This window comes from Sprattus sprattus (genome assembly GCF_963457725.1).
Source record: "Sprattus sprattus genome assembly, chromosome: 15".
In the NCBI taxonomy this organism is placed as follows: Eukaryota; Metazoa; Chordata; class Actinopteri; order Clupeiformes; family Clupeidae; genus Sprattus; species Sprattus sprattus.
In genome coordinates, this window is record NC_137913.1 from 12,557,159 (window position 1) to 12,579,706 (window position 22,548).

The following is a 22,548-nucleotide window of genomic DNA, read 5'->3' on the forward strand; positions in this document are numbered from 1 at the left end:
TGATGGCACATACACAGTGCTTAGAGAGGATTCCAATATGAAAGAGGTATATTTTTTCAACTGTAAATGCTGCCACCAGTCCATAGATAAGGAACTCTTATTTTCTCCAGCCATTTATTATACCCCAACAAACATGTTGAATTATTTCTCAGACACCAGCTGGCGTGTTGTGGTCCAGATTGCATCAGGCTGCAAAGATGCTGAGATTCAACAGCATCCCAGCTGAATTCCCCTGTGTGATTGGCTTTCGACTGGATGCCATGCTCTGTGAAGGCACAATAGCTGCATTCATAGATGTGATGAGTGCATCCCACTTTATCTGTATGTGGGCTGCTGGAGACAAATTAGCTCTTTGTATGTGTGTGTGTGTGTGTGTGTGTGTGTGTGTGTGTGTGTGTGTGTGTGTGTGTGTGTGTGTGTGTGTGTGTGTGTGTGAGTGTGTGTGTGTGTGTGTGTGTGTGTGTGTGTGTGTGTGTGTGTGTGTGTGTGTGTGTGTGTGTGTGTGTGTGTGTGTGTGTGTGTGTGTGTGTGTGTGTGAGAGTGTACTCTCTTTTTTGTCTTTAATAAGGTTTTAAGTGGGATTGCACATCTTTTCATGGCATTGAGTGGGCACTGTGTGTGCCCATTGACAAGGTTCTTAGAGCAAGTGCACGGCTTGTCATCTCTCATCAGCCTGGTTCACAGGACACCCGTGTCTGTGCCATCCCATGGTAATGAGCATTGGCACGCTGGCACCACCTTACACTGTCACCCTCTCAAATGTCAAACCTGTTGTGCGGTTAGACCAGGCCAAACCACCAGCCAAAGACAGAGACAGAGGGAGGGAGAGAGAGAGAGAGAGAGAGAGAGAGAGAGAGAGAGAGAGAGAGAGAGAAGAGAAAGAGAGAGAGAGAGAGAGAGAGAGAGAGAGAGAGAGAGAGAGAGAGAGAGAGAGAGAGAATAGAGCAAAGTAGTAAGTCAAAGTCAATGTGAACCAGGCAGCGAGTGAAATAGAAAGAGGCAGAGGAAAATAGGTAGACAAAGTTAGAATGAGAATTGATGTTAACTGGGCTGAGGCAGAATGAGAGGCAGTGAGACAAATCCAAATGAGAAATGAATGTCAAGATTCATAGTTAAGATAGGCCTACTATTCTATTTTATCTCAAAAATTAAAAACCAAATAACTTCAAGACCAATCTCTTCATTGAACACCTTCTGCTAATGACTCTTCCAAACAATAAAAAACTCTTCTCAGTTCATTGCATTCCAGTACCGATGCTATTCTGATGTCTTAACTTTAAGCTGCTCTATGGCTTGGAACATTATGGTACTTGTGTCAGGAGGAATTGAGCATTGTAGCACATTTACTTTCAGTGACTATCCTTTGATTGGCCATTCCTCGGACCATAATCTACCTTACTTGTGTGTGTTAAGATAAAAGCATAGGCCAAATGAATAAATTGCAAATATAAACACCTTCTAGTTCTAGTTTTTAAACACTCATTAGTTTGATGTGTGATACTGGAGAATGCAGCAATTCTAGAATCAGAAAGGAAGCACTTTGCAATTCTAGAATTCTAGCCCGGCACTTTGCCTTGAAGGCAGAGTCAAGTCGTCCCCATCTGTCCATGTCTCCGTCTCCCAACTGTAGCCTTTGACAGAGTTATTGCAGAGTGAAATGGGTGGTCTGTGGACTTAAGAAATGTTTCACATGGCCGTCTCACGCCCTCAAAGTGGCCTGCATGAATAATAAAAAGAGCTGGTGAATCTTTCATGAAATCTCTCCAAAAAACAAAACACCCCCTTGCTGTTATTCCTCTGGGGCGCAGAGAGAAAGAACGGACCCCGAGAAGGAGAGGAATTGGCCTCACATCACCCCAGCTCTCTTGACTTATTAATGGACTGTCTGGACAGAGTCTCGGGCATCTTCTGACCACCATCCTCCAGTTAGGCCACACACAAACACACAAACATACAGACACACAGAGAGAGAGTGAATAGCGCCCAAACTGTATTCATTTTCATCAGGGGTTGGGTCACTATCCTACGACGGCGTATAAGGTTAAAAAGCATTTCCCATACTTCATTCTATAACTACTGGTTGGTGGCACAAATAAGATGAACGAAGATACTTTAATGAAGGATAATAATGCACACAAGCTGCACAAATTAGATGGGGAGAGTTCCTGTCTAACTGAGAAGCTGCACAGCATCCATTGGATCAGGCATCCAGCATTGCCACAGAGCATCAGCCACCATCAACTGAACCTGCTAGACAGCCCACGTTATGTCCGGTGGCAGCATCCAGAATCAACATTCACCTTGAAGCAATTTCTGGATGGCTAAGGCTAAGGCAAGCTATTTTGTGAAAGGAAGAAACAGCCTATAGCCTACCCAGTCAATCACTTTTGCATGAGATATTCACAATAACCCATGATCAACTACTTTTAAAAGCCAAGAGTCTTTTATTGGCTGGATATAGGCCTACATGTTTGACACCCATGTTCCATAGCCTACTGTTGCACCTCCTCACTAACATGGACATGTAGCATTTCCTGTTTACCTGTGGCATCTGTGGTGTGATGAGGTTTATCCAGCTTTGCAAAGTGAATCGATGTGGTCTTTTGGCAACAACAAAATTTGTCCTAGTTTTTTTCTTATAAATCTTTGACTTTCTAATCTCGTAGATTTCACAACTTTAATCTTGGAAATCGTTTTTTCTCCGAATATAACCCCCTCCCCCAGCTCTCTCTCTCTCTATATATATAAAAGCCATTACTTCTCCTAATAGTCCTAGGTCCCCAAAAGCGTATTTAATACATTGGAAAATTCATTTAGCTAATTTCATAACATGAGCAAGATTCTAAGCACAAACATGGGTGGGCCAGCGCATTGTTAGAGTGTATCCGCACACACACATGGGAGTTCCATGTATAAATACGTTCCTTCAAAGTAATACCTTTTCCTGTGAAAGTTCTAAATGATGTCATGTTTGGCAGACCTCCTGCACAAGAACTTCCGTCTCTGGTGTAAATCGCTCCGGAAATATTTAGTTTTGCTCTATTGAGCTCAGTGTGAACATTAAAAAGGTATGGTCGAATCACCGTGATTGGCTGATAAAGAATGAATTAATGGCCACATCCACTTATTACTAATGCCATTCCATAATGCATTTTCATTTTATTTCATCTTTGCAGGTGCAGTGTGGCGATAAAACACTCCCACATATATGCAAAATAACACACACAAATCCACAGACACACACACATAGCTTTTGTCGGCATGTTTCCACAACTGTCACTTATCTGTTGTGTGACAGACAGACAGAGGTTGCAGGGTGAGTGTCACGCATTGTAATGTCCTCGGCCAATTCCCAATATGTTAAAAAAAGAAGTCAGACAGTTTATTCAAAGTTGAGAGACGAGAGATATCAAACACAGATACACTACCATGTTGCACCTATCTTTCACTGGCCAACAATATATTACAGATTTTAATTAGGTTTAGTGAGAAAACAGACTGTCTACAGAGAGTTGTTGCTTTTCAGATTAAAATAAATAAATCTGTGCACTTAAATTCTGAATGCTATACTAGTATTCCATCCCTAATTCTGCTTTTATTTACATACGTGATATCAGACCATTACATACGGAACACAATTGTGTGTTTAAGAAAGAAAAAGAAAAACAGCCATCGCAGGCCCTCGCCTCCCCTTTGAGAAAAACCTCTCATGAAGTGAAATGGATGTCACTATAAGTCAGTGGTTGCCAGGAGATGTGTTATGAGTTCACTGTGAGCATAACTCCTACTGACAAGCGAAGCACACGAATAAATAGCTGAAAATACAAATAAAGGCAACATGTGAAAGTGAGTCAAAGCCTCAGGTGCCTTTGAAGCAGTCTGAAGTGACTGAGTTTTTCCTCATTACTTTTGTTGAAAACCAAACTGGAGTATTGAGATTTTGTTTAGACAATTTCAGAGTTACGTACACAATTGTAGACTGCAAGTACTAGTGCTGATGTTTTGGGTTATGACATGTAGGATTAAGGTTTTTCTTTGCTGGTGTAATGTCTGATGGGGTTGGTTGCCTTCTCGTGTGACTGCCAGAAAGTAATCGACTTTGGTGTGAGTCACAGCCATCATTGACTCAACCAGTAAATAAAGTCAGCATTAAAGCAACATCAAAGTTTCCCACTGCACTTCTGTGTCTCTCTCTTGTCACTCTCTCTCTCTCCATCTTTCTCTCTTTCCCTCATCTCCCATTTCCCCATCTCCCCTTCTATCATAATTTAATTTCATCTTTCGCTTTTCCTTTCATACTTCCACCCTAAGATATTTTTTTCATGCCTCCTACAGCTTTCATATCTCACATCTGACTTTTGTGTGTGTGTCACTCTCTCTTCTCTTCTCTTCTCTTTCTCTGACATACACACACAGACACACCGATGTAGATACATATACACACACACACACACACACAGACACACATACACACACACACACACACACACACACACACACACACACACACACACGCACACACACACACACACACACACGCGCACACACACACACACACACACACACACACACACACACACACACACACACACACACACACACACACACACACACACACACACACACACACACATATACACACAGAGAGACTGCTCCTCGGGTGCCAACATCACACAAATGTCACCAGTGAAAGGACACAGAGCCAGGGCTCTGAAAAGGCTTGTGTAGAGGGATAAGGCACATGCAGAGAGAATCATCCTGGCATTCAGAGGAATAAGACTCAGTCGTGTCTCCACCAGACGAGCCCCGGCAGACAACCAGAGGGGTGGTGGGAGAAGGGAGGGGAAGAGAGTGGAGGGGGTGGGGTTATATTAAGGAAAATAAATTGAATTTCAGCCTTGTGCTAAAAGGAAAGGACACCTGTTCCCCGCAGATATCGCCACGCCGTGTTTCCATAGCACGGGGCGAAATGAAGAAGATGATGTTCAGATCTAAAGTGACTCGGCAGAAAAAGAGAAGGGTGTCTGTCCATGTGTTTGTGTGTGTGAGTGTGTGTGTGTGTGTGTGTGTGTGTGAGTGCGCGCACGCACATGTTCTCTCCACCTCTCCACCAGGAACCGAATGTCAGCAAGCCCTCCAGCTGGTTATATAAATAAGATTTTTCCCAACCAGCTGAACTTCACCCCTCCCAAAGTATCTACCTCCCTCTCTCGCTTTCTCTCCGCTGGTAGCTGATTACAGCTCGTAGGATTCATTGCCTTGAGCTGGACAGACATCTATCAGGCAGCTTGTGACTCCCTCCCCCTTCTCAATGGGCCCCACTGGGGCTGATTTTAAAGGCTGAGGAAGCCTCCATCCCTCATCATGCTGTGCTGAAGACGGAGTGCTGATACTAATGCCCATGACTCATACCGGCCCCTGTGAGACTGCATTGGGTGATGTGTGTGGCTATTAGCCATCAGAGCCTGGGCAGTGTGTATAGATCCCAGATAGCTGCTTGGACAGAGAGCACTTCAGTTTCCAAACATGATAGCCTTGAGAGCATGAGAGAGTTGGTGCCAACATTATCACTAAGTGTTGCTTCAGCTAACCGTATCACAGTAGCATTTTATCTGGGTCAGGGATCTCCAAACAATAGCTCTTGACACAGTTGATAAAAATGATATAAAATGTAGCTTGTGAGTCTGTTTGTTCTGGTTCTCAGCAGTCTCCCTCCTCCCTGTCAGTGTGAGGTGATTGAAATATGCTGCCAGACGAATAACAAAATGTGTATTTATGGCAGTCATGACCTTGAACAGGTTGAAGGAGAAGCAGTCCAATGTGTTTTACATTCTTTGACTTTACATGTGAACACCTGCTAACTGGTCCCTGTAAATATTGTCCATCAACCCTTCTTGCATCATCATGAATAATTGTATCTTTTAAGAAACCCCAGAAATATAATGCTGAGAATCGAAGAGAACACTTGCAGACAAGAGTTATTTTTACTAACTGACGACCTGAACAGAAAACATTGTGTATGCTAACTATGGGTCATGTACAGTTCGCTTTTTTTTGCAAAATTATGTCTTATGAGTCATATTTATTTTAGAATCCTGATATGCCTCAGCCTGTGAAGTCTGTTTGCTTGTTTGTCAGACAGCACTTTGCAGTAAAGAAAATGAAGATGTAATGGTTTGGGAATATCATCACTGACATGAAAATGAGGGTAATTCTAGATGGAGAGTGGAACAAGCTTTTTTTAACATCTGTCCATTTCTCATAAAGGTTAGGGTACACTGTGTAGGTGTATAGCTGTATAGATTATCAGGATTTAGGTTTAAAGGCATTTTGTTGCCATGAGGCCGAACTATCCTTGTGGGAACATGTGTGTGTAGTAGGAAGGAGGGAGTTTGTAAGTGTACTGGTGTGTGAGTGTGTATGTGTGTGTGTGTGTGTGTTTGTGTGTGTGTGTGTGTGTGTGTGTGTGTGTGTGTGTGTGTGTGTGTGTGTGTCTATGTGTGTGTGAGTGTGTATGTGTCTGAGTGAGAGAACAGGCACATGAGTGGGTGGGTTACTTTAATGTATGTGTGTGTATCTGTCTGCCAATTAGATGTAAGCTAGGTTTCTGTAGAGCGTGTGTGTATGTGTGTCTGTGTGTGTGTGTGTGTGTGTGTGTGTGTGTGTGTGCGTGTGTAGGCACACTCTCCTGTGTGTGTGTGTGTGTGCGAGCGTGTGTAGGCACACTCTCCTGTGTGGGTCTGTGTGGCTATCGACCAGACGATGTCAGAGGGAGGTGAGCACAGTCGCTAATGGCCAGTGTGTCGATACAGAGCTTTCAGACCGACAGGCCGCCAATGAGACGAGAAAATAGAGAAGCACCAACACCATGAGAGAAGCAGACCCCCTACTGTTACATGCACAACTGAATAATCATCACCATGAGTGTACTTCAGTAAGATTATAAATAGAACAGAAATACAGATAGAGGAAGAAGGAAGACAGTGAAGCACGGGGAAGTGAAGAGGTATGAAATGGCAGTCTAAGGCGGAAATCAATAGTCAACTTCGACAGAAGCCCTACAGTGCAACTGAAAGAGAGTCGCTGGTCCATTGAAAGGACACACTTACACACACACAAACTGCCATAGCATAAGGGTTTGATATGACAGTTCTATATATATATATGAACTCTCCTCTTTGGCGCTTATACTCATGTGCTTCTCCTTAACTCTCTGTTTGGATAAAAGCTTCTGTCTAATGAATTATAGTAAATGTAAATGTAAGAGCAGCACTGCTGAAAAATACAGCCTCACAGCCTCATGTGTGGACTCCACATTTCTCCCTCACTGCCCACCTTGACTTTCCTCAATTATTCAACTACCAAATCATCCCAGGAGGAACCATTTTGTTTAATTCACGGAGAGAGAGAGAGAATAAGCATGACAGAGGGAGAGAAAGAGGAAAGGTTTCCTCTAAACCTCATCACTTGATTGTGAAATACACCCCAGTCTCATTAGCACAGACCTTGCCTCCATCTCAGCCCCTTAGCCCCTCTGATCGGAGTGCCTACTGCTGCTGCTGATGATGCTGCTTTCAGCCCCTTTAGCCCCTCTGATCGGGGTGCCTGCTGCTGCTGATGGCCCTAGTCGAGTAGCAGCACAAAGCCAGGAGTCGCAGGAACATCTGCCCTAGGCTAGGAGCAGGGAAAACAAGCGAGCTGTCCAAACACGGAGCCACAGAGCTCTGCAAGCAGAAGGGGGGGTATGTGGGTGGGTCTGGCGGGGGGGTGGGGTGGGTGGGTTCACTGTTGTATTCAGGATTACGGCAATTGTGTGGACGATTACCATTGCAGCCGCACAAAGGCAAGCAGCTTCACATTACAAAGTTGCGTCGACATAAAAGAAATAAAGGCAGAGTTGACAGGCTGTGGGTTTTGTTAGGCAAAGCACCATTTAAACACATGTTAGTTTCATTGAGGTGGAGAGGAAGAAGGTGAATTCACAGTGATGAATTTTGTATGAAATTCGTATGAAGTTGAAATTAAAGTGTTTTTTTTTTAAATCCTTTTTTTTTCCATTTGACTCCGTTGACTGAGACCAAGCTGTAATGATACCTTTGCATAATAACTCTCATAATGGGTATGCGATTTCCTATAGATGCCACCCTAGGAATATCATGTGGCATTTAAAAATAACATTGGCATTTTAATATAGGATGTAGGTGTTGCATTTCCACATACAGTAAAGGCTGTGTGTGTGTGTGTGTGTGTGTGTGTGTGTCTACTTGTGTGTGTGTGTGTGTTGAGTCTTTGAGCCTCTGTGTATGCGTGTTGTGGCAGTGCGGATGTTCTGTGCTCTCTTGTTGACTCATTGCTAAATCCCGTACACTGGGGCCCTTACGCCAGTCTTCCACTGGGCCCCACCTCCATTCCACTGGCCCTCAGTCCACTCCGCACACTCTGAAAATTCAAAACCACTCTACTTTCGTGCCCCCAAAACAGCGGTACCCTCCCCACCTTTCGCTTTCTGCTTGTTTCTCACTGTCTCGTTATCTCTCTTTCTCTCTCTATCTCTATTTCTCTCTCTCTCTCACACTCTCTCTATCTCTCTTTCTCTCTCTCTATCTCCCGGGGACAGATCTCCTTCTCTGTAAATTCCTATTCACCTCTTGTTCCATGGCTGCTGGTCATACAGCTCACCCAGCTGCTCTTTCAAAAGGTGAACTATGGGCAACCCCAGTGCGTTTCTCTATGGTTACGCTACAGCTGATTCAAGTATTACTTTGGAATCAGGCCTAGTGATTTTAATACCCTGAGAAAGAAGACATATAAAAAATAAACATTTTTACTACCATCTGGGTTTGGTTGGAAAGACTTTTCAGTTATGCATTCAATGTCAACATGGCATAACATGGAACCTGATGAAATATGAAATTATCTCTGCACCAGACACATTCCCTTGGAGACATTCAATAGCTGTCTAGATTCTTTATGGTTCTTATTTGTTCTCTTGTCTGATTCTCAATTTTTGTTCTTATCTATCTTCTTTTCACAAACAGCCTGAAAAATACCCTCCAGAAGAAGCTCTCCACCGACTCCGTGGACCTTTCCGGAATCCCGCTCTCCACTCGTGACGTTCGGCACGTGACCTACCACCTCCAAACCAGCGGGGGCGCTGTAGCCGCCGTGGACCTGAGCTTCTGTGAACTGCGGGACGAGGCCCTGCGGCTGCTGCTGCCCGCCCTAGCTGCTCTGCCCAAGCTCAACACACTGGCGCTCAATGGCAACCGTCTCACCGTGGACGTGGTCAAGGACCTATCCGAGGTCCTCAAGGACGCCAAGAGCTTTTCCTGCCTAGCGTGGATCGACCTGGGCAACAATGTGGACATCTTTACCATGCCACAGCCCCTGCTGGTGGCTCTGAGGCGCCGCTGCAGCCTTAAGAGCAGTCTTCCCACCATCTACGAGTACACCGAAGGCCAACCCTACTGCTACCGCATGGAGGCCTCCATCGAGGAGCCCAGTGTCTATGAAGAAGAGGAGGAAGAGGTGGAGGTGGAGGTGGAAGTGGAGGAAGAGGAGGAGGAAGAGCTAGAGGCTTGGGGTATTTCCGAGGACGTGAAGGGTTCACCTAATTTTACCTTGCACTATTGTGAAAGGTGAACCCACCCCCCCTTCCCCACATGGCAAACACACACACCTCCCAACACACAAACATAAGCCCTGCTGACAACACGCGGGAGTGAAAGAGGTAAAAACTGAAAAAGAGAGAGAAAGATGGAGAGAGTAACATATCCTCCCTCAATCAAGCACTTCTCTCAGTCCAAACACCTTTGACAAGTTCTTCTTCCTCTATCACTGTATCACCGTGAAGTTAAAAGTCACCCCATTGTGGCAAACAATACTAGAATCAGTCAATGAGATGTGTAACTAATATACATGTGTCTAATACACCTCCTCGCCACTGGTATTTCCACTGGTGACGGTTGCTGTGTGTGATCTCTGTTCCCGGGGGTGCCACGTGTCAAACTTGAAAGACCTGCATCACTGACTTACTGTGTTGGTGGATGGTGTCCCTGGGAGTGAGGTGGGGGTTCATTTGAGGGGGGGCTAGAAGAGTCTTCCGGAAAGGTGTTCTCTTCTCCCCTCAGTCTTCTCACCCGACGTAGCAGTGGCCGGCCGTGGTCTTGCTGAAAAAACAAAGTTCCCAAAACTGGCGGCGTGGCAGAGATCAGATGACACACTAAACACTCAACCACATGGCCTCCACTGGCGCTACTGATGACAGAAAGCTTGGGATGAAGACTTGCCCCGGTCAGACGGCGTTTTGGTTGTTTTTGGTTCGCTTGGACTTGCGGGGTTAAGCCACAGTGGTCGTGTTTTCCACCACAGAGTAACTGAGACCCTCTCTCTGGCAGCCAACCGGGCCTAGCTTCCCTTACACTGTGTGTGCATGTGTGTGTGTTTGTGTGTGTGTGTGTGTGTGTGTGTGTGTGTGTGTGTGTGTGTGTTAGTGTGTGTGTGTGTGTGTGTGTGTAATTGTCTGTGTGTGTGTGGGGGTCTATGTGTGTGTGTGTGTGCTGCCCTGTGTGTGTGCTCTGTTAATCTCTCAACAAAAGCAATGAAACCAGCTCAACAGGCTACACAGCCGACGGACCGTCACGTGACGGCCGCAAAACTGCTAAGTCAAGACTTTTGCATTTTTCCCCCCCTTTCCAAAACGTTCACTTGTGAATACCCAGGCACCACTTGTGTCGTGTAGTCGTGAATAATGTTACAAAACATCGTGCTGTTGTATTTGCCACAGGCTGTTTTTTTCCCCTCTGTCTACCTTTCCTATGCATTGTTTGATGATACTGAACAAAGCAATCTTAGAAGACAACAAGTGCAACGCAACAAAGGATTCTCTAGTTGTGTTTGGCTGCCACCTCCCTGCTTCATTGCTTTTCTGATCCTATTTTTGGCTATTTATATGTAGAAAAGCTCATTCTTTCTTGCTTTGGGGTGGATACTAATGAGGCACAGAAAAGAAAACTTAATTGGCTGTTTCTTAGCTCTTGGCAAATCAACACAAATATATAATCAGAAGATGTTCAAAGAGATACCAAAAAGTGTATCATCATTATCATTGGGCCATTGTTGCACAACTTTGAGTCATGCTTTATTCATTATATGCTACTAGAATTTCATAAACAAAAATTATACTAAATAGAAGTGAATGTATACTTTAATAGCTAATTCAACAAGGCCCCCATAAACTTATCTTTTTAACAGAGATGGAAATTTAAACAAGTTGCCGTTGTTATATCCACAATAGACTCTAGTTGCCAGCATATCCAATTTACACTGTGTGATCTCAGGCTCAGTGCTTATAAAACCTAACCGTACGTACCAGAGGGGAATTTATGGAAGAAATTTGTGAAATCCTTTAAACTGTTTGATCTTCCTGATGTAACATTTGTAACTATTACAGAAGAAAGGTTAGTTTAAGTTGGACTGCACTTAGGAATTCTGCAAAGAAATACAAAGATGTTATGAAGTCGGTCAAAAAAGGGCACATTAATGCCATTAGCAAACGCTAGTGTTCTTTCCTATTCAAATGAACTCTAGCAAGAGACAAAGGAGCTGAACATTACAATATTACAAATACAATGTCTGTCCTGTGCTGGGATAAATTGACAGACTCAGACAACCAAGTACTGTTTCAGCCAGATTACATTTTCTCATATCCACCATCAGGACAACCTACCGTAGAGAGGGAAATTAATCTAAAAGTCATTGAATGTGTTTGTGCTGCAGACCAAACTTAATGGTGAGGACTGTTTGTCCCTCTGGCGCAGTATTAAATGAGAGCGAAAGATGATTAGCATTTGTGGCGAGCTTCAGAGAATGATAATAGTATTGTTTTCAGTTTCTTGTCCTCTTACTCCTGACTCCCTGCCCTCTCTGATTTAATGTGCAGTATTTTAGATGCCATTTAGGTATTATAGTATTTAACTATCACACACATTTGAGGCAGTTCTGTGTATGTGGGTTGAGTGTGTGTTACTTTGTGTGTGTGCGCATGTGCGTACATATGAATGTGTTTATGTGTCTTTGCTAACTTCCCAGTTGTATGAACAGAGAATTAAATCAGACAGTTTCATCAAATTCAATACACATAATCTTTGGTGTATTGGATGTTTTCAGAGCATCACATGTGTATGAGAGCCTTTTAGAGTATGTGGAGTGGTTAAGTTAAAATACACTTTAGCAGCAATTCTAAATGATTTTTCATACTCTCTACCACTTCCATCATTTGTATAGCCCTTTAAAAGAAAAGCACAGAAAAGTTCTAGAATGTAACAGAGGGTTTCATGACAAGAGTTCTATGGGGCTGCAAAGAAAGGTGGTCAGATCCTATACCATATAAGATGAATCAACTGGTTGAGAGCTGTATTTTGTAGTCAGTGCACTTTAAACGGTTCTGTCTAAGTTTATGAAATGTCTAAATGTAGCATTTTAACTTTTACTCAGTGTCAGTTTTGTCTTTTTAGTATTTATTCATGATAGTCAGTTGCTGTTTCAGATTGTTCTAAACTTTGTATTCGTAGCGTTTTAATAGTTTGTCCTGTGACCTGTGTCTGTTTACTGTGTAAGTATTTTATACGTGTAGTATTTTCTCATCCGTGTCAAATACATGTATGCATATATATACATTTTATGTCTTAATGCTACCTGGGTATTATTGTCGTTAGTGTACTTGCTTTAAGCCTTGTGTCTTAGGAAAGCTCCAGATGTTCTTTAGAGAACGTTGAACATCAATCTGGAGAACAGCGGATCGGGGAACAGGCCCAGTTCAGATCAGGGCACTGATCCACATCAGTGCCAGTCGTAGTCGCTGTTTGGGACGGAACAATGGCTCACCTGTTATTGCTTAAGTCTCTCGTCTGTAGCCTGGTGTATTACAAGTCCAGAATTACACATGCACACATGCTTGAGTTAACCTCAAACTTCAAGACTATTTTCCCACTTCAGGGAATTACAGTTGCTTTTTTCATTTCATTTCATTTTTTCATATTTCTCAAAAGAGAATTAGCATTCCCAAAACACACCATGTAGTCAGGTGTACACCTCATAACCACACATTATTATTCTTATTTGCAAATGCTTTCACATGTCCAAACGTGCATATGCATATGCACAATTGTGTGCAGTAATCTAAATAATACATTTCATATGTCATAGACAAACAATACAAATCAACAGAAACAAGCATCATTCACCTTTTTGGGATGTGGGATCTTTTTGTTTTGTGCAATTCCTGACAGCAAAATGGTTGAACTAGTTAATTTGTCATTTGAGTAAAATTGTCATTTGTTCTTTAAGCGAACTTGTCATAGTTCACTGATGATGTGGCTGAATTCAGTCTAGTCAAAAGCAGGAGATGCGTTCAAAATGAGATGTGCTAAGGCAGTAACAAGGAAATATGCAGTCCAGTGACAAATATGTATTGAAATATTTATTGAGATATGGGTCATTTACTTTTAAAAAGACTTGAGTTATGGGCTTTGGCGGGTAGTACATATCGTGTGTTGCTGCACATGCAAGTGTTTCTGGAAATGCACTGCTGTTTTTAAATGTGGAGCATGTTTCAGGAAATGTAATTAAGAAGAAAAACCTATAAGGCATGTGCTCAAGACCTTCATTAGCTCTTTTGCCAAGATAGCCATATTCAGTGGAATGAATCTGACCAATCAGATTTGTGCCAGGCCCCAGGTCAGCTCCTCGCCAGATCCATTGCCACAGCCAATCAGCTACTGGCTGGATAATTTATTGAAATGTACTTGATAAGAAAATGTAATTAAAATGCTGCTTATTTATTTCATTTGTTGAAAGAAGACTAAACTGATTGTAGGACTTTGAGTTGAAGAAAAAGGTCCTGGGTGGTTATTTTCTATATATATAAATGTGTGTGTATTTGCAGTACTGTGTGATGCTGCATCTATGTGTCCACTTGTTTGTTTGTTTGTTTCCTACCTGTCTTATGCAGGGGCAGTGTTTAACATACCCAATTCTTTTTAAGACTGTTCAACTTCAGTAATAATACAATTCAATGAAGTAAAATGCTGTATAAATGCTGTCTAAAGATCTCATTTACTTGTATGCATCTGTGAGTGTGTGAAAGCAATACAGAAAAAAAGAGAGAAGAATCACTCTAAATATATAGAGAGCAAAAACACAACAAAACAGTCCAAATGGCCTTATTTGAGAGACACAACATGGTGACTTCATGGTCATCATCATCACTCATGCCAAAGACCTTGCACCTGGGACTGGTATTTGTGTTGGTGGAGGCTAGTTTGGGAGCCTCTCCTGCTAATTTAAGTTGCTGAAGAGCTGGAGAGAAAAAGAGAGGGTGAGAAAGCGAGAGACAGAGAGAGAGAATCCGAGAGTGAGAAAATACTCGAGAAACTCGAGAGAGCTAGAGAGAAAGATATAGTGAGAGAGACAGAGAGAGAAAAAGAAAGAGAGACATCTTTGGCAGTGCCCTACCTGTAGGCTACCTACATCATTGAGTGTCCTCAACCTCCTCTATACTCTGGTGGTGTGGATTGATTTAGACATGCAAAGTCAGTCAGGCTGAGGCCTGGTGCTCTGCTTCAGATTGTCCGGTCCTGATAAGGGGCTGAGATTGTGCCTGAAGGATGCCTCGGGGCCATCAGGCACCACTGGGAGTGTCACACTGAGGGGAGACAGACCTACAGCCTTCACTGCGAACACACACACGCACACGCACACACTCACACACACATGCACACGCACACGCACACGCACACGCACACACACACACAGACACACAGACACACACACACACACACACACACACACACACACACACACACACACACACACACACACACACACACACACACACACACACACACATAGGCAGGAGAAGAGAGAATCAGCAGGTCAGTCGCCGAGGGGCAACAGCAAAGGCAGATTTTTCCATCAGAGGCTCTGCAATGAGGGCTGGACCCACACCTTTCCAAAGGCTAATAAAGTGATAAAGACGAGTTTGAGGTCCACCAATAAAAGTATAGAGGGTGTCTGCTTCACAGATAAAGGAAGGAAGATTATTCCAAAAAAGGTGGGCTCGATAGCCAAAGACTCTGCCTCCTACTATCAAGTTTGACACTCTTGGAATTAGGAGAAGGCCTACATTTTGAGATTGAAGCGTTCTTGATGGGCCATACAGGACTAGTAAATCCCTGATGTAGTTTGAAGGCAGGCTGTTCAGGGCTTTGAGAGATAGAAGGGGTATTTTAAAATCGATTCTTCTTTTGACAGAAGAACAGTGAAGATAAGCGAGTACAGGAGAAATGTGTTTATCATTTTTTGTTCTAGTATGTGTGCAATCAGCTGGAAGCTCTTTAGTGAGTCGCTACTGCATCCGCATATTGAAGCATCGCAGAAGTCAAGTCTGAAGTGACAAATGCATGGATAAGCTTCTCTGCATCTGGAAAGGATAGGACTTTCCTGACTTTGGCAATATTACGTAGGTGAAAGAAGGATGTTTTCAAGATCTGTTTCATGTGTATGTGGAGAGACAGGTCCTGATTGGCGATTACACCAAAACCCTAAACATTTTGGTTGGATGTCAGTGAGAGGCCATCGAGTGTCAAGTTGGTGGGTAGATAGTGTGCCTCTCAAATGTTTTGGGCCTATGACCATGACTTCTGTTTCCTCTGAGCTCCAAGCTTAGCTAGTGGTGTTATTTCAGCTGACTTCATGGACAAATATAGCTGTGTATCATCAGCATAGAAATTAAAGGTATGCTTCCTAATTACAGAACCTAAAGTAGCACATACAAAGAGAAAAGCAGGGGTCCAAGCACCGAGCCTTGGGGGACTCCAAGATTAATTTTTGTATGACTAGATCTCTCATGACAGACATGTACAAAGTGATCATGGTCAGAGTGATAAGACATAAGCCAGAGAAGTGCATGACCTTTGCTGCCTACATGGTACTCAACTTTCTGTAGTGCATATAATGGTCCATAGTGTTGAAAACAGCGGTTAGATCTAAAAGGACTAGTATCGAAACACATCAGTTATCAGATGCAATCATTTGGTCATTAACAACTTTGACTAAGGTTGTCTCAACGCTGTGGTGGGCTCTGAAACTTGACTGGAAGACTTCCTGGATCCTGTTTTTTCAAGTATTTTGACAGGAAAGGGAGGTTGTATATTTGTCTGTAATTGGCTGAGTCAGTCTGAGTCAAGGTTTGACTATTTCAAGAAACAGTTGGATGAGAGGCAGTGTCCTTAAGCACATTTGTAGGGCTAGGGTCTAATAGACATGTGGAGGACTTTGATTAGGGAGGTAACGTAGGATGTCAATTGGTGTGAATGATTCTAGGAGAACTCTAGGTTGCATCGGTGTTTCTGATGTTGTCTTAATACATGTTGAGGGGCCTTCTAATGTATTGGGAGAGGCAAAGAAGGTTGTTAATCTTATCTATTTTTGTCACAATTTTGTTCAAAAGGTAATAAAGTCCTTTCTATTACAGGATATGGGGACAGAGGGGTCAATTGCAGTTAGTTCTTTGTTGGTTGGGAAATTGTGTTGAAGAACTGTGGATTGCTTTGTTTGTCAATTACAGAGGAATTATCAGAGGTGGACAAAGTACACAACTCAATTACCTGAGTCAAAGTTTAGATACTCCTGGTCAATTATTCCTCCAATACAAGTGAACAATTTTACTTGAGTTTAATTACGGGAATACTTCAATTAAAAAAATAAAACTGTCAATATATTGTTGCATTGTGTGTGTGGTGTGTGTGTGTGTGTGTGTGTGTGTGTTTATTTGACAAGAGCATATTGTTGCATGTAGCAGGAGTGATATGTGAGTTACTGTGTGCTTCCTTGTTGTGTTTATTATGTGGTGTCTCACAGTGTTCCACGTGCCAATGTTGATGTCTGTAGAATTATTTTAATGTTTTAATGTTCTAAACAGGAGTGATTGGTGTCTGTATTTTTAGTTAGCGATTAAGAGTCAGTGTTTTGTATAAACACGGTAGTGTGTTTTTGAGTATTAGTCTACCCTGAGCCTGTAAAAAGTGTCTGCGGATATAAGCCATTCAGTATCAATGTCTGAATGCTTGTGCCGTTTTTATTTTTTTTATAAACAGCAAGAAAGTCAAAGACACGCCGGACTCACTACAATTCAAGGACTTCAGTCAGTAACTGTTAGGTGAAAAATCACTCAAGTTATATCAGGACTCCGGAGCTGTAGATTAGTATATTAATTACCAACAGCAATTGAAATCCGGCTCACTCAGAGCAATGGATGAAAGTGAAGCAATTTCACTATCATCACACAGGGTTTATAAACATAAGATTGATCTAATTCTTTATCTTACTCTGAAGCTATACATGTTTCTAACGTCAGCAAGAATATCCAACCGCTCTTACAGAGTATGCAAGGATGTCATCTTTACACAGGGTAGAACAAGCACAGTGCGACCCTTCTTATCACTTCTGAGCTCACCCAGACACAGACAAGAGGTTCCCTCACTTACGCATGTAGGTCTTGTGCCATATGCAGACTAAGTGGCATCAGCGCCTAATAACCATGTTACACACACACACAGAAACACAGAAAAGCCATGTTCCTGCTTACTTAAGCACATGATTCATACCAGGTGATTATTAATACAAGGCACTTGATGAATACATTCTTAAGTCATTAAAAGTGTTTTGAAATAAACCATATGTAACGTTAACTCAGCAATTGTGCTAGCTTACTATTAGTAAACATCAGAAGTGGATTCACACAGGAGACGGTCCCAATACAACTTGGTGGGCAAATCCATAAAAATCCCCAAAAAGTCATTTGACCAACAATAGCACAACAACAATTGCAACCACTACAAGCAAGTAAAGTACAAATGCCTAAAACATGTTCTTAAGTACAGTACTCAAGTAATTTAACTGTATTACTGTCCACCCCAGGAATAAGATTTAGCATCAAAGAGTGTGTTTACAAAGCTGTCATTCCATGCCTGGCAAAATACTTCTACTGCATTCAGTGTGAAAACACACACACACAAACACAGAGACACACCCGCACACACACACACATACACACACACACAGACACACACACCCGCACTCACGCATGCACACACACAAACACACAGACACACACACACACACACACACACACACACACACACACAGACACACAGACACACACACACACACAGACACACACACACTCACACACACACACACACACACACACACACACACACACAAACACACACACACAAACACACACACACACACACACACACACACACATACACACACACACACACACACACACACACACACACACGCACATACACTCAGACACACACGCACACACACACACAGCCACACATGCACACACATATACACACACACATGCACATACACACACACAAGCGAAGAATCTGACATACATACATTCTGTGGATTCATGAAGCTGAATAAGAGAAGAAGACAGATACCAAAAACTCTCCCCTCCAGGCGATTAGTCTAGACCCACTGGACACCCATGTTTATTGTGTTCGATTTACTCACCCTGCAGGATAAAGACATTTCTGTTATTTTTTAAAGACCAAGACTGAAGTACCTCCTCAAACTGTCTAATGTAGCTATCCACAGTATTATATGGTGATAGCAAATCCCTTTTAAAAGATGTCCACTTCAAATGTTTATTTGCTCAAATTGTTATTTTATGTGTACTTGAAAGTGTCACACAAAACATTTATAGTATACCTTCTCAATAAAGACACTCATACAGTGTGGTTTTTAAAACCTCTGGGACAAAGAAAGCATGAAATTCACTACATATCCACAGTGTGATGCAACATCTACTGCTTCTCCCCTCTCTCCACCTCTCCTCCATCCTCCATCTTAGAATAGTATAGAATAGAATATATTTATTTGTCATTGCACAAGTGCAACGAAATTGAGGTGGCAGCTCTCAAACTTTGTGCTATTGAAAAAAAAAAAAAAAACAATACAAATATATACAATATAACAATACAAATTTACACTATGAAGACTCAGCTTACAAGTTTAAAAAAAAAAAACACAAGACAGCTTATGTCATTCAGCTTTCATGTAGCGCCCTGCTGCTCTGTATATTGTTCTATAGCTGGAGGGTCTCTGTAGTGGCACCTGGGTCAGCATGAGCAGTCACCAGGCCGTCGTGTAAAGGCCAAAGGTCACCCCCACTGCTTTGAAGGTCATCCCCACTGCTTTTGGAGTGCGCAGCATGGGTGTGAGAGAGAGAGAGAGAGAGAGAGAGAGAGAGGGAGGGGGAGTGAGGGAGAAAAAGGGGGGTGGGGAGAGAGAGAGAGAGAGAGAGAGAAATTGAGGACAATACAGTGACACTATAAGCCTGCCTTACCATTTCCTCTGACAACTGGGCAATTTTACCATCTGGCCTTTATGGCCTATGCAAACTTGAAAGATATATTTGTATGTACTTTATCATTTTAAAGCTATTTAAATCTAAAAGAATGTTGATTTATAATGTGGCTTGTCGTGATTAACACTGGATTCGTATCTTCAGTCTAGGGGTGTTCTCATAATGTGAGGAAGAGAGCAAATGAGAGAGTAAGAGAGAAAAAGCGCAAAGAGAGAATATGTAAAATGCCCTACATATCCTAGATGCACATGTCTACAGCACAATGCTTAATACATATTCTATCATATGAGAGATCTGCAGTCATTCTTCTTTTTGCAGTACTAAGAGATAAATCCTTTTAGCAGGATCAGATCTCATTAGTAATGTTCTAAGGGAGTAAGCTTACAGTGGCTATCTATCTAGTACTGCACACATCAACCTCTGCTTTGATCCAAGAGAGAACATTATATTATACAAAAAATAGATGCTTTCCGATGTACAATCTTCTTGTGTGACCTTGGATTCCTGGGGTGATTTGTCAAAAGAAATGTTTTTTTTTTTTATATAAAGAATATTAGCTCTGATGTAGGGTGGTGATTGTGCATCTTGTTGCCGTGGTAACCCAGGGTCCATAAATGCAGTCTGCTAGCATGAGGAAAGCATAGATGATCGGTCTAATCAGAGTTCCGATGAGGTGAGAGATTAGGACCACACAAAACAGCCATGCAATCATGCGCTTCCCACCACAAACTGTCGCGTTCACCTTTGACCTTTGCATTTTATTACAGACATACATATGTATTTAGCATTGCCCTGTAGACATGTGGATCTAGGAAAGCACAGAGCATGGTATCAGCCTGCCGTTCCATGTGACATGATCTGTACCAAGACACATTCTAACAGGCATGCACTGTTATTACGTTGCTTTAGATAAACCCATATGAAGTGACACAATCCCCTATTGAGTGCTCCTTGGAATACCCTTAACTTTAAAATAAAAAATAGTTAGATTGCAATCTACCAATACAGCCTACTTACTATCACATTCTGTTAGCAAAGCCAGCAATTGTGGATTCAAGTTATTTAAATATAAAGTGTAACTGAAAAAAGAAAACCAGCCGAAAAAGGTTTAAAGGTTATCAACAAGAACATACTTATTCCATGCTGATCCCAAACGTACAGAACAACAGGTTACATCATATGCATAGTCAGGTCAAGTTTACCTTCAATTAGAAGTGCTGTACATAAATCTTTGCCAAAGCATTAAGGACAAAAGACAATCCATGGCGGGAGATAAAGGCAATCATTTAAGTTCCAGGACACAATCGGCCATAGCCTTCAATGCCATGGGAGCTCATGGAAATACAGGTTTCCTCTTTGTATCATGGGCAATGACAGATAGATAAACACCACCTTAAGGTGTCAGCAAGAGTTATGAACACCAGGAAGTCACAGGCACGTCCATGCGCGCGCACACATACAGACATACAACCCCCCCCCCCCCCCCCCCCCACAACACACACACACAAACACACACACACACACACACACACACACACACACACACACACACACACACACACACAAGCAAAATGGCCAAGTAAATATGTAGTGACAGAGGACTGTAAACCATCCACTTGACAAACCATCTACACACAAGGAAAGGGCCAAGTAAACATATAGTGACAGAGGACTGTAAACTATCCACTGTAAACCACCCACTCAAACAAACACACTCACACACACGCACAAGCACACGCACACGCACACGCACACGCACACGCACACGCACACGCACACACACACACACACACACACACACCTAGGTAGAGGAGGATTGTAGATATGAGGAAGTACCAGGAAGTTGAGCCTGGGAAAAAATTTGATGACCTTGCACCATCTTCTGGCTATTAGATGAAACTACAAGAGTATAGGCTTTTAGAGCATGCTGTTCTGGATCTAACTAAACAGTCTACACGCTTTGCATTTAAAGCTATGTTTTTTATTTAAAAGCATTCTTAGAAACTCTCTCTCACACACACAAAAACACTCAACTCTCCTATCGTGCAGAAGCAGCAAGGGAGGTTTTAAAATAGAATTGAACATAAACTCTTAGAAAAAATATTGTTCTCTCTTTTTAGATTCAGCACAGTTGCTGCACATCCATTACAAATATGTGGTCTGAATGGGTGAGAAAAATAAAATGGCGGGCTTGGACATGATGGGGCATGTGTTCCATTGTTAATGCAGTTCACACAGGCATTTTTCCACAATCATTCTTATCCCATATCTTTGGCATAGAATCATACAGGATCCAGCGGCATCGTGGAAATACTGGTGAAATTTGTAGGAATGTTTTTTTTTTTTCAGTAGTAAACACTTGTCTTATTTACCAAGGTTTAAAGAAAGTAATGAAAGAATTTTCATCTAAAATTATTGAACTTTTCTTACATTTGGTAGTCTGTCCAGGCACAACACATGTCTTCATACATGTGTGTTTATTTGTCTCATTTTATTATCGTCTTATTTGTTTGTATTTGTTTGTTTATATTAGATGTTTACAAGACACCCATTCCTCAACAACATGCAAACTGGCAATAGCATTAAAGCAAATGCTCAGCTTTAACTATGCACATTTGTTAGGAACCCATGAATGCCTGTCCCGTTCTCCCCTGTTCTTGGGCCATATTAGACCTGCAATCCAAAATTAATCTTATTCGTAACCCACTGATAGCATGATTGATTTTTAAAGCCTGTTTGAAGAGGACTTTATACATGCATTTCTCCACAGCCTCACGACACCTGCTGCAAGCTATTGTCTATGAGGAGTGATTCCTCAATGGATCTTCCTGGAAACTTCAGAATAACTATTGACTGTAACCATTGACTGAGAAAACTATGGATGATTTGTAATCATCTTGTTCCATTAGTGCAAATTAAAATAAAGGTATCCTGTTCTTGATCACAGCTGACCTATGTACCTTTTCACTTCATTCACAGTTTGCTGAGCTGAGCATTGAATAGACTTTGTGCCTCTTACTCCAGTCCAGCAGATGGCAGTAGTCTGTGATACATACATCACATTAGCTGTAGCGGCATAATGCGAACAAGAGATTTCA

The 22,548-nt window shown here is 42.2% G+C and overlaps 1 protein-coding gene across 1 annotated transcript in view; it reads left to right on the top strand.

The window, feature by feature from the left end:
• lrrc75ba (leucine rich repeat containing 75Ba) overlaps positions 1-9,642 on the top strand; it is a gene marked incomplete at both ends in the record, with an annotated part of 25,834 nt that extends 16,192 nt beyond the window's left edge. The window contains one exon of the mRNA XM_080853211.1: positions 9,039-9,642. Coding sequence (XP_080709337.1) covers positions 9,039-9,642 — 604 coding nt within the window. The remainder of the gene's footprint in view (positions 1-9,038) is intronic.
• Between the last annotated feature and the right edge of the window lie 12,906 nt (positions 9,643-22,548).